This window comes from Musca vetustissima, unplaced genomic scaffold, assembly GCF_032173495.1.
Source record: "Musca vetustissima isolate MV318-11 ecotype Yass unplaced genomic scaffold, APGP_CSIRO_Mvet_v1 utg324803, whole genome shotgun sequence".
In the NCBI taxonomy this organism is placed as follows: domain Eukaryota; kingdom Metazoa; phylum Arthropoda; class Insecta; order Diptera; family Muscidae; genus Musca; species Musca vetustissima.
The window spans coordinates 41027-54995 of record NW_026887446.1 but is presented as its reverse complement, the minus strand read 5'-3'; the positions used below and the strand labels follow the sequence as shown (position 1 = coordinate 54995).

Below are 13969 nucleotides of genomic sequence, written 5' to 3'. Positions count from 1 at the left end.
GTAATCGTAAAGAGATTAAGTAGCGAGTTTTTTAACAAAAGAGTAACGAAGTAAAAAAAAACTGGTGACCAACTAAATGGCAGACACACGCTTAATCCGCTTGCGCCGTTAATCCTTGCTAATCGACATGCACACACACTCGGATTACTTTTTTTGCCAAGGGTCTAGATTTTTTAGCAAATTTAATTTTTTTTACGCAGAATTGCCATTTTAGAATTTCCAAAAATTTTCTCGTACGGCCATGTTATTTAATTACTTGGTCCACTCGGCTGTCCTCTGCCCAAGGCGAGGACAAAAAAAGGTGCTCTGCTAACGAAGACGTTGTTTTTTGCTCGAACTTAAATCCCGGATTAAAATGCGGATTAAGTTTTTTGCACTTGGAGGATTAGCGCAGCGGATTAGCGACGAAAAATAACGAACGAATAGACCAAAATGTCCCGCCATAAAGATGTGCGTGCCAGAAAGAGAGGCCAATAAATGTGCGAGCAGTGCCACAACAGAGTACAGGTATCGTAATTATTATCCTGGGATTATCTGTAGCTTAGGTAGGATCATCCTAGGATTAGATAATAAATCACGTGCTTAGGTAGCCACTAATTCCCTTAAGCTATAAAAAACTCGGATTAGCGTTAGGCCGGGCCTGAAAAAACGAAAGTAAGGCGGCTTTGGGCAAATCAGTTTATTACCCCACTCGCGAAAGGGGGTCATAAAAATGGTAATGTAATTGTGCCTTGACTTCTAACCCGTAAAAAGTACACACAATAACAACAACAATGGTGGTGTGAGTGCCAGAGTGGGCCATCAGGCAATGGGCCAATAAAAATAATAACAAGGAAGAATACCCTTACTCATTTGAAGTCAATTACAAGCAGCAGTGCGGACAACAACAAAAACAAGGTCAATTCCTTTTTTGGGCAACAAAAACGAGAAGGTTGTTGTATAATAATTATTTATAACATCATTTTTGAGGAAAAAAGAGTAATTTACCCGAAAAAGAACAAGAAGACGAAGTAACAGCCAAAAAATTGTAAAGTCAAATTACGAGTATTAAGAAAAAAATTATGGAACTCACACATGTGTGCCATAAAATTACCTAAGTGTGTGTGCAGGATAATTTTTCCCTGTGTGTGTGCGTGTGTACGCACACTCGTGACCTTCACCACCTATCAAAATTACGTCAGTTTTTTACGAGAGCGGCATTGTGTTTTTTAAGGTTGATGTGCGTTTTTTGCAATTTCAATTGACTGTTTTTTATGATTGTGGCCAAAAGTCAAAACTCATTTTAATTGCACCCTTTACTTTATTGACAAAGGGTTAAACGCGATAGGTGACAATTACAGGAAATCCACAAAAAAGGATTACTTCCTGTTTAGATGTGTTGTTGTTTATTTGTTTCTTATGTGTTGTGTGGCTCTGTGGAAAAACGGATGTGGATTTTTTTTATTGGAGGGAAATGATTATAAATGTAATTATTATCATTTAATAAAAATATTATTTTTTATTACCTGTAATATTCAATTAATTTGATTTAATTAAAATAAAATTAATGAAAATTTGTTGGAATTTTTTCATTAAAATCTAAAAGGTATTTAGGAAAATCTGAATAACAAACCACATGCGTGGATAGTTTAAAAAAATGAACAGCAGTGACAGGGGGTGATTAAAAAAATCCAAGCTCCCTCTTAAAGCGTATTTTTTTGTGTTGCATAAATTTTCACGCACATTCTATAAAAGCAGACTTTTTAATGAGTATTAAAAAAATCTAGCTATGTTTTCAACGTCCAACTGCAAGTAAGAATTTTATTAAAAAATGTGGCTGTCATGGATTTATTTCAAATTCAGTTTAGCTGAATTGTGGTTTTTGTAAGAAAACTTTTACTCAGCTTGACTGAATTAGTATTTCGGTAGGAAATCTTCAATTCAGAATAACTGAATTGTGATTTTTGTAAGAAATCTTAAATTAAACGTAGCTGAATAATTGTTTTCTTAAAAAATATTCAATTAAGCTTAGCTGAATTACGATTTATTGAAGAAATCTTCAAATTAGCCTTGCTGATCCATGGTTATTTTCATTTTAGCCTGGCTGCACCCTCTTTATTATAGGTACATCCTCTTGATCGATTATAGGTTTACGCCATAAAATACAAATTTGGTCACTTTAGATTTTGGTGGATTTGACCCTCGGAATATTGTCCGATCGTCATATAAACAGCCTTTCTAAATATTTGATCAGATCCCCTTCATCGTGTAAAATATCTGATGTTATGCTTATAATAATGGCCCATACAGAGGCTAGAAAATCTGACAAAAATAAAGTTTTCATCTCAATATCAACGAAAATTATATGCTTCGTCCTTGGCCATGACCGGAACTTTGTGTAAAATTTCAAAACGATCAGTGCGAAATTTAACAATACCATAACACCGCTAAACATTAGCCGATCTTCATCAATACTGTCATGCCTCTTTTTCTGTGTAAAATTTCGTGATATTCGGGTCATATTTGTGACATCTAGAGACAAAAATAAGGATGTTGGTCCATTTCATCCCCATAGAATTAACCGATCATTATCAAAAACAATAGGGGACTTCTTTGGCCACAACCCGTCCTACATGCAAAAATTCATGACGATTGGCCCATAACTGTGGCCTGTATTGTGTTTACAAATTATAATGGACAGACAGACGGACGGACACACATGTTTTCAGTAGATAGACGGCCTCCAATAGGCCTCCTCTAGATAGAAGATCTTCTACAGATTTTCTGTGGATTTTCTATAAATGGATGTATCTTAACAGGGTTTTATTTCGGTTGAAAAATAAATAATTGAGTTTCGATAAATAGCAATATTCATATTTATGTTGTGATATAAATCGCATTTGCTGTACTGACAAAAATAGTAGGATCTCACAGACCTATTTTTTACTGTACCTTACTAATGGAGAGCAGTTACAATGCAAGTATTAAATTTTCTCATTTCTCATCGTATCTGCAAATGGATGCTTAAGATGTTTTGTGTAATTTATGATCAGCTAATATCGATATAAGCCTTGAGAAGTTTCTCCAATATGCGACCCTGACTGTCAAGTTCGATATTGTATCAAATGTAGTATTAAAAAAAACCTGAGAATGTGAAGGGAAAATCGTTTGCTACTGTTATAAAGGTACTAGACAAAATGAGAATTTATGTTGAAATTATCAAACCGATTTCATAACCGGAACTGCAATTTAATTTACTTAAAATATTTAGAAATACACGGAATAAACTATTGGTTCTATGTGGAAGTGACATCGAAAATTGTATCTATTGAAAATCGTTTCTGATACGGAATATCTCATCAAGCCTTTGACTTTCTCGGGGATTTTCGGTGGAATTCCTCAGAGTATTTAGTTTTTTTTAAAAGGATCCAAATTTCTGGCAACAAACATTTGTGGAAAAAAAATTCCAGTAATATAATCTAGAAGAAAACGTATACCTTTATTTTTTAACCTTTCAAATTTGCTTCCGATTTTGACTTTATTTGATCAAAAAAAGACAAATTCCATTCCATTTGCTCAAAACATTTAGGTATTTAGGAATATAGATTTTCTATTAAAAATAAGTTCCTAAAATTCAGTTTGAGTGAAATTCGAAATGTTTATCACATGTTATTTATTTGACGTTCTCATTATCTTACGAGATTATTTTCCCTTAAAATTTTAAATTATATCCGGAACTTAAATTCTTTAAACTAATTTTTGATAGCAAATAGGAGTAGTCAGATGTGTTGATATTAAAATAAAATAATTACAACTACAAATAAAGGTATGTAAACCTTAAGCTACTAAATAGATATCCATCCATATACGAACTCTTTTTCATACATTTTAATAACATTATTTCCCCCAGTTGTCACCTCATCGTAACAAGTGGCAAAATTTACACTTGTAAAACATCAACAAAATTCATGTACAACACAATATCCTCTTGATACTACTTCCGGTAAACCAGGCACACAGACAAAATATCTTTCCATTGTGTTATCATTGCTTATCATTTTGCCACCAAGATAAATTGGAATTCCAAATCACATCTCAGCAATCTTGTTGAACATACTCGTATCTATTGACCAGCAATCCTGTACATATCTATTGCACAGCCATGGTGACTACTTCCGAATTTGTACAAAAAAACTGTATTTCTGCAAATATATCATGTAACCAGTTTTACTTCCTGGAAAATAATACTGAGCAAAATACGAAATTCAGTTCGTGGCTGACCAGCATAATTGCAGAATAGGGGATATATTTTGGGTTTTTGTGAAAACATTGTGTTTGTTAGTACGAGTGGTATTGATTAGATAAAATAGATGGATATTGTTAGGGGTGTAGAACAACAAATGCTAAGGTGACAAAATCGAATTTGTAAAACATGATCGTTGTCTACATATCAGAGATTGTGTAGATATTTGCTGTTTACCAAAAAATACAAATATCTATGCAAAATTTGAGACAGTTACTTCCTTAGAAAATACAAGTAAGAGATAAGTTAAAAGAGTTTATACTGGAAATTGGAAGTATAATGGATTTTCTTCTGGTTATTTTCTTTAAGTCTTGAAAATGCACAACACAAATACACATCTTGCTTTACAATTAAACAATATTTAATACGGGGTTCATTTTTCCCCGAAAAAATTAAAAAATAATATATATTGATATACAACCTCATACATTTTTTTATTTAATAATTTTTGGATTTTTATAAATTTTTAACTAAATTTACACCGAAAATACCTGAGCTCGATTTAAGTGTATTATTACTATTTTATAGGACCAAGGAGCCAAGGACCAATATATGAAAAAGAGAAAATCAGTAGTTTTTTTACTATAAGACGGCGATAGTCATTGGATATCAAAAAACCAAAAATAAAACTTAAATATCTGTTCTACAAAAGGAACTCGAAACCTCATTTTTTCATTTTATTAAGTTTTATTTGCAGACCTAACTCATATTACTAAATAAAAAATAAAGAAATTTGAATACCCCATTTTGATTCTACTTTTTATAATCTATAATCCTAAATCTATATCCTAAATCCAAGTTATTTATTTTAATTTTCAATAAGTTTCAGTATAAATGTTTAAAATATATGTTTCCTTCAATTTAAAGTGATTATTTTGGTTACATTAGATTTGACTTTAAAAAATCAATGACTGAATTTCAGACTGTATTTATCTGAGTTTTAAAATAAAATAATAATGATTATAATAATTTGAATATACATTCAGGAGATCCTAAGTATTTATTTTTTATTAATAAATGTAAAAATATTACATGAAGTTCCGGTTATAGACACTTATAGGTTTCGGTGGTGATCAGATGATATTTAGGATGTAATACAAAGGACCGAGAATATTAATTTTGTTTTTTACTAAAAATCGAATTTAAATTAATTAAAAAAGATAAACAAGTATTACTTGGGATCACATGATTTTTAGGACCGAAAACATTAGTTTTGTCTTTTTTTACGTTCCAGACCCGACAATTATTAGCCGAACATTACATTTTTTGCTGTGTATCAAATTATCAACTCTGTTCGATTATACTGGGTTATTTATACCTATTTCTCTGTTTTTGGGACCACCAAGGATTTTCTAGCCATTTCAGGATTAAAATATCGAAAAATTATTAAATAAAAAATATTCCTATTGTCCAGATTCCCTTCACCGTGGGTTGTGTTGTGATGCTCAGCTTTCATTTGTGGTCTATAGATCGACTCGAAAATAACACAAAAAATTAAGTTTTCGGTCCACTTCATTCCAAAACTAGTATCTGATCATCACCGAAAATTGTCCTTGATCATAACTGGAACCTCATGGAACATTTCAAAGCGATCAGCGCTATAGTTCCGCTCTCTAGAGTGATCATGGTTTACTAAATAATATACGAATACGGAGATACCTGTAAATATTTAGATGTAACTCCCACATCCCAGCACATACAACAATATAATTGGTATTAATTTAAAGGTCAACCACTTTTCTTGGATATATTATCAACTTCTCGGGTCTATGTCCTTCAGGGGTAAATATATACGCTATAGAATACAAATTTTGTAATTTTTCACACAAAAGTCGGGGTTCATTTGACCCGCTAAATATTGCGGCCTCTGGAGCGACCAGAAAAACCGACAAAATTTAGTATTTGGTCCATTTCATCCCCTAAATATTAACCGATCTTTCCCCAAAACAATAGGGGTCTTCATTGGCCAGAACCCATCTTACATGCAAGATTTCGTGAAGATTGGTCCATAACTGTGGCCTGCATCGTGTTTACAAATTATAATGGACAGTCGGACAGACGGACGGACACACATGTCTAGATCGACTCAGCTAGTCGAGATGTGACGATCGGTATACTTAAAGGTGGGTCTAGGACCAATATTTCGCGGTGTTACAAACTTTTGGGGCTTCACAAAGCTATAATACCCTGACAACATAGTTGTGTAGGGTATAAACATAATTTTTTAGACTCCTCCTATAAAAATTTAAAATATGCCATATTTATTCCAAAAATATATATTTATATAAACTCCCGCTTTTTTCAAAGAAGAACAGAATAATATTAAGAGGGGAAAACCAAATAAAAAAGTCCAAAAAATAAATGCAAAGCAGTATTCCATTATCTATACTCAATTTTATATGCCATTCTATGCTTACTTCTCAATGTCGCTTATTACTGAAGGAAAATATGATGTTACCCTCCAATAAACCGTAAAAATTTATATAAAAACTATCGTACAGAGGGTTTTTAATTTCTAAACGCATTCCCTAACAATTCCACAAAAAAATTCCATAGCAAAAACTTGAACATTATTCAATTTTTTGACGTTTTTGCAGGCATTTCTTATCGTTTTAAAATGCCTTCCCACTTCAATTACAAATAATCGAAAGAAAATTTGAGTCACATCTGTCCAGCCGTTTTATACCATATGTATATAAATTTTCATTTTTTTTTTTTAAATCTTGAAATTTATATTTTTAAATTTTTCAATAATCCTTAAAATTTTTTATTAAATTCTAAACTTTTTGAAATTCCTAAAATGTAATTTTATTATTATTGAAATATAAATATGTATCCAAATAGGATGTAATAGGCAAAAAACGAGTATATTAGAATACTAAGCTTTAAATTTGGAGGTGATGGTCAATTTTACCCCTTCGCTTATATATTTCACGATATTTCATAAAGTCTGGGAAATAAAATTCCTCCTCTTCAATTAGATAAATAAAGTATGTGTGTAAATGCATAAGGATTCCTATGGATGATTATTTTGAAGTTTTTTTTTTAACATATTAAAGTAAATTTCGATAGAAAATCAGAAACTGTTCAAATCAGAATTGTTAAAATTTTAATTCTACAATTGATGTTCTTAGATGCTCTAGAAACAACTATTTCAAAATATACAATATTTCCAATAAATGAAGTTTTTTCTAACTCTTAAAAAAATACAGTTTGTCCCGATATAATTTAAAAATTCCCCATCTATTATTCTACTTTGTAGGAAAATTAAATATATTAAAATACTAATCAATTTACTAGATTGTATTTTTACAATGATGATATAATAACAGCATTTAACTAAAACGTAGTTCACAAAATTATAATCAACTAAACTAAACGATTAGTTTTTTTTTAATTTTTAATACATAGTAGTAGTTAATTCTCAAAAAACAATTGCCATTAGATTGTCGCCTTAGATCGATTTTTATAGATGAACAACTAACTAACTGTATGGCATCGAAGAAAAAAAAAACAAGTTTGTCAGTTTTTTTTTTTATGGCATTTTTAATAATAAATAATTTGTGGGGTAAAAAAAAAAACTAGAGAAAAAACATTGAACAACAACGACGAACTAAATTAACATAAGTAAATAACTGTAACTAAGACGAAGTATAAGAAAATGAAAAAAAAAACTACACAGATAGTGAATAAACTTGTCAATAAATATGAGGTCCAGTACGGTGTTAATAAAAAACTACAAACAAACAGGAACAACAAAAATCAAAAGTCGACAAAAAAACGAAACTAAAACTCCGCCCCTTTAAAATAAAAAAATAAAGAAAAACAACAACATCAACAATAAAACCAAAATTGCTGCAGTACATGAGCTGAGTGGACAAAAGACTCTGGAAACGAACGTGAAATTATAACCAGAGTACATTTTTTGTTTTTGGGAGATCAAAATTCAACATGATTTTTCCTTCAATTTCTCTTTGCATGTTAAGAGGAATTTTAATTTTACATTTCAATTTTAAAGGCAAAAAAATTAATTTTTCAAATGTTAAATGGTCTGTTAATTAAATTTTAAGAGTGTTTTCCTTTTTATTTCATTTCTCTTCTCTTTATGTTATTGCTGATCTCTGTTGAGTTTCCTTCAATCAATTGTCATTTACATTGTAATGTTATTGGGGGAGATTAACATATTTCTGGTTCCTCTTCCCAATTTCCATTGGCTCGTTCATGCCATACAGTCTGTTATCCCTTAACTCTTCTGGGGATTTAAAAGAGATTTACCAATGTTAATCCCCACACCATAGGGCTTAAGCAATGCTTAAGCCATGCTTCCGTACAGAGAGTGCGTGCACACACAGCCAGGCCACAGAGAGCCCTTCATTCATTTCACATTACCACACTGCGTTAAGCCTCTCTCTCTCACACTGTTAGTGAAAGAGTAATACACAGGCAGGGGTTAAAATCGAGCAATGGTGGTGGCTTAAGCCTTAAGCCTACCACAAATGTGTGCGTGTGTGTGTGGACTGTGACAGAGAGAGTGAATGTGAGAAGAGTAGCCAACTGTGTGTGTGTGGTGAGTGTAGGCCTGTTTGGCTGCTTTGTGTAAAGGAAAGAGATGTGCTTATGTGTTATTGGTTGAGTTAGAAGGGTAAAGCTGTATTTTGTTGTTGTGTGTGGTGTGTTTTTTGAGGAATTACCTGAGAGAGCGAGAGTGTGGCTTGCTGCTTATCTTACGAGGCGCTTATACTTGTCGGTATATAATCTAATGAAAGAACACTTGGTCAAATTGTACTTCAACAGCAATGAAAAGAGCAACATATCAGCTCTTAGAATTTTAAGAAAAAAATAAAAAAATATTTTTATTTACAAATTAAAAAAAGAAAAAAATATTTTTTTGGAATAATTAAAAAAAGAAAATTAGAAAAAACAAACAATTTTGAAAAAAGAGAAAATAAGAAAAACAAAACAATTAAAAATTGAAACAAAGAAAAATAAAAACTCCAAAAAAATTGTGCAGTGAATTGAATTAAAAAAATACAGTGATATAAAAAAAGTGTTCTCAAAAACCCAGCCATTCAAGCCACCTCAATTTTTGGATAATTTTTTCTCCGCCCAAAGGATTTACACACACACAACACATCAAGGTAAGTTTTCGTGAAAAAAAAAGAAAAAAATCAAAACAACAACAAAAAATACAATTTCCTCCTTTGTTGGATTATTGGATTAAAACTTCCGGCGGCAAATCATGGATTAAAAACAAATTTAGTTTTTTATAAAAATCAAACCAACACACACACACACATTCATACCTACATTACATTCCATTACATCACCAGTAATTGTTGACCGACCTTTTTAAAAAGTCATTTTCGGCCCAATAAAAATTCTGGGAATTTTTCCATGCCAATTGCACAAATGTTCAATTTTTTATGACTTAATTTTTTTGCTACACAGTCAAGGTTTCTTCGGTGAAAAATTCTTGAAATTTTCAAAAATTTTTCTTAGTTTTTTAACTACCTGCCCATCCTCTTGAAGGGTCATAAAACTCTCAGTGTTTTAGGGTTGCATAATCCGCACAGCTTTAGTTTTTTGTTGACACACATTTGCACACCCACACACACACACACATCAACTAAATCCCCCATCATAAAAACTTAAATCTGCCAGGCTTAAGGGTATTAGATTTTTTACTATATATACGAAATTTTTTTAAATCTCAACACACACTTGCCTTAATCCGCTCAAAGGGTAAACATCGTGGTTTACTTCTAAGTAACTATTTTTCTAAATTAACACAATGGTTTTTGAAATGGTATTAAGAACAAATATTCCATTTTTTTAAATCGACATTTTTACTAATTCAAATTTTTTTATTATTTTTTTTCTTACAGATGAATCAAACGTGCAAAGTCTGTGGTGAACCCGCTGCCGGCTTCCATTTCGGTGCTTTCACATGCGAGGGCTGCAAGTCCTTCTTTGGCCGCTCATACAACAATTTGTCTTCGATCTCCGAATGCAAAAACAATGGCAAATGCGTAATTGACAAGAAAAACCGCACAACCTGCAAGGCCTGCCGTTTGCGTAAATGTTACACCGTTGGCATGTCCAAGGGTGGCTCACGCTATGGCCGTCGCTCAAACTGGTTCAAAATCCATTGTTTGCTACAGGAACAACAACAACAGGCCGTAGAGGCTGCCACCAAAGCTGCTGCCGTCAATGGTGGTTCAGTGGTGCCTCCAAATCCTGCCGCTGCTGCTCCCTCCCCATTCGGTGATATGGCTGCTGCTGCCGCCGCCGCTGCTGCCCAACAACAGTTCAATGCCCAACGCTCCTCACATTTGGCTGCTGCCGCTGCTGCTGGTGCCGGCCACTTGGGCTATCCCTCATATTTGCCTGAGATGTCTGCTGCCCCCTTCATGTCTGCTGCTGCCTTGCCCTTCTTCAGCATGATGAACACAATGCCACCCATGGGTGCTGCTGCCTCACCTGCCTCAGCCTTCCAAATGCCACCTCATCTATTGTTCCCTGGCTATCATCCAGCTGCTGCCGCCGCAGCCGATGCTGCCTATCGTTCGGAAATGTACAAACATCGTCAATCTGTTGACTCGGCTGGCTCAGCTGAATCGATTTCGCGATTCTCACCCACCAATCACTCCGTGCACTCGCTTACCCACGAAGAACCCCAGCAACAACACTCAGCCCGGCAATCACCTGAATTGTGTGTCTCCGGCGATGATGATATGGTGATGCATCACTCTCACTCCCACTCCGTTTCCCCCGTGTCCACACACTCCTTGCAACATCAGGTGCACAGCCCAATTGCTGTCCGCCCCTCACCAGTACAACAGGTCGGCACTCCCGAACCCCAGGCTGTTAACTTTGCTGCCAAAATGGAATCTCTCTCCCCAGTGTCCGTGTGCTCGATTGGCTATGAAACCAGCACCACCACCACAACCAACACCCCCAATTCCTATGAAGAACCCATGAATCAAGATGGTCCCATGGATTTGAGCATGAAAACATCCCGCAGCTCAGTGAACAGTGATAGTGATATGCACAGTGAAGCCAGCGAAGAGGAAAGGCAGCAGAATATGCGCCGCAAATTCTATCAGTTGAATGAGGCTGACAACTCGGAAAACTCTTCCGATTCGGAGGCATCGAAAAGGCAAAAATTGGCCGAAAACAATTATCGTTTTGGGCCCCACAGCCACAGTCAAAGAGGTATTGTATGTGTTTAAGCAACAAAAAACAACAACAAAAATATTTATTTATAACAACAACAAGAACATACCAATATCACCTCTCACACACACTCACAACCAACCAAGTTTTATAGTCAATGCAAACAATTTTTTTTAGTTAATAATTTTTACCCACCTTTTTTAAAAACAAAACCTTCAATTGTAAATATTCGCATTGTGCCCACTGTCCCTGTGACAGTCTGCCTTTGCACCTGAAATTGAAAAAAGGAAAAATTCCAAAAATTAATTTTTAAGTTGATTAGTGAATTTTTTAAAAACCATTTTTATTTTTACACACATTTTTGAGTTACACTTGAATTGTTTATACCAAAATTGAATTGAATATTGTACATATGAAAACCTTGAATTGAATTATACATATATATTATTGCATGCTTTTTTATTAGTTTGTAAGATTTTTTATTATTATTTTTTATTTTTATTAGTTTTTAAGAAAAAACACAAACACGTTGACCGGCCTTTGGCTTGAAAAATTGTACATACATAAAAAATGAATTGCAACAATTGTATTATTACCATTTACAAAATATTATTATTATTATTATTTTTATTTTTTACACCCATTTATCTTTTGACAATTAATTGTATATATTTATTGCAAAAAATACCAATGAATTGTAGTATATATTTTTTGAATGATGATGATTTTTTTTATTATATAAAAAAAAAACAAAGAAAACTATTTTTATTATTTGAAAAAAAAAAGAAAACACAAAAAAAGAAAATATATGAAAAAAATTTTAAAATGAAATTTTAAATATGTGACTTTTTATTTTACTAAATTTTGGGGGATGGGGAAAAATAAAAAAATAAATAAATAAAATAATAAAAAATAACAAAAGATATTCAAATTAAAAACAAATTAATTACAAAAAAAAAAATAAAAATTAAAAACATTTTGACTCAAAAATAATTAAACACAATACATACAAAAAATATAAATAAAAAAATTTAAAAAAAAAAAATAAAAAATAATTCAATAAAATAAAAAAAAAACAATGATATATACTAACAAAAAGTAATAAATATATAGACTAAATTTATAACATAAAATAAAAAAACAAATAAACAAACTAAAAAATACTAACAAAAATAATAATGAATAAATTAAATAAAAGTTTAAAACTACAAATATAAAAAAAATCTATAAAACAAAAATAGTGTATAAAAATAAAAAATATAAAAACAAAAATTAAAAAAAAAATCTAACTGAAAAAATAATTAATCAGTAAAAAATATAAATACATTTTAAATATGAAATAATTCTATATAAAAATAATAATATAAAAACTAAAAACAGAACTCTAAAAAAAATAATTAACCGCTACAATAAAAAATCTAAAATAAAAAACTGTAATAAAATGCTTTAATAAAAATTATAACTATATGTGGGATAAATTTATAATATAAAATTAAAAAAAATAATAAATAAAACAGTGATCGGTTCAGTATTGGCGGACGGGGCCGACCATACCCTACACAACTACCACGGAACTATAACTTTCTGCGGATGTTTATTCCGAGCCTGGACAATATACACCCTCTTTCCCGATTACAGGTCAACAGTACCACTTCTTTCCACTGACATAAATTCCGAATATTACTAATATTCAGTACAGCCCTTCTAATTACTTGTTCAGATTCGGCTTATAATTGTGGCCTATTTTTTGTACTTTTTAAGTTTTCGGTCCAATTTATCCCAAAACCAGTGAGTGTAGCAGTATAGTCGGAGGGGGGCGACCATATGATACCCTACCACAACTACCACAAAACTCAAACTATCTGCGGATGTTTATTTTGAGTCTGGGCAATATTTCGTGATATTTGTACCCTCTTGACCGATTAGAGGTCAACAATACCTCTTCTTTACACTGACATATTTTTCGAAATATTACCAATATTCAGTACAGCCCTTCTAATTAATTGTTCATATTCCCTTCGCCGTGAGTTGTGTTGTGATGTTCGGCTTATAATTGTAGCCTGCAGATTGAATAAAAAAAAAAAAAAAAATAAGTTTTCCGCCCACTTCATCCCAATATTATAATCTGATCACCAACGAAAATTATAGGCATTGTCATTGACCATAATTGGAACTTCATGGAACATTTTAAAGCGATCAGCGCTATATTTCCCACTTCTAGTGTGGTAATAGGTTACTAAATAATATCTGAATACGTAAGCACATGAACATATTTAAGTGTAACTTCTACATCCGAGTACATACGGCAATATAATTGGTATCAATTTAAAGGGCAACTACTCTTCTTGGATTTGCTATCATCTTCTCGGGTCTTTGTCATTCAGGGGTAAATATATACGCTATAGAATATAAATTCTGTAATTTTTCACAAAAGAAGTCAGGGTCCATTTGACCCGCTACATATTGACCGATGTTAATCAAAAACCAGTAAGGAAAGTAGTAAAGTCGGAC

General features: G+C 32.3%; 1 protein-coding gene across 1 annotated transcript; it reads left to right on the top strand.

Moving 5' to 3' along the window:
- The first annotated feature begins 10167 nt into the window (after nucleotides 1–10167).
- Nucleotides 10168–11543, top strand: LOC133335022 (zygotic gap protein knirps). The gene has a single exon (XM_061543317.1). The coding sequence runs from the start codon at nucleotides 10168–10170 to the stop codon at nucleotides 11512–11514; it is 1347 nt and encodes a 448-aa protein (XP_061399301.1). The 3' UTR covers nucleotides 11515–11543.
- Nucleotides 11544–13969: the final 2426 nt, after the last annotated feature.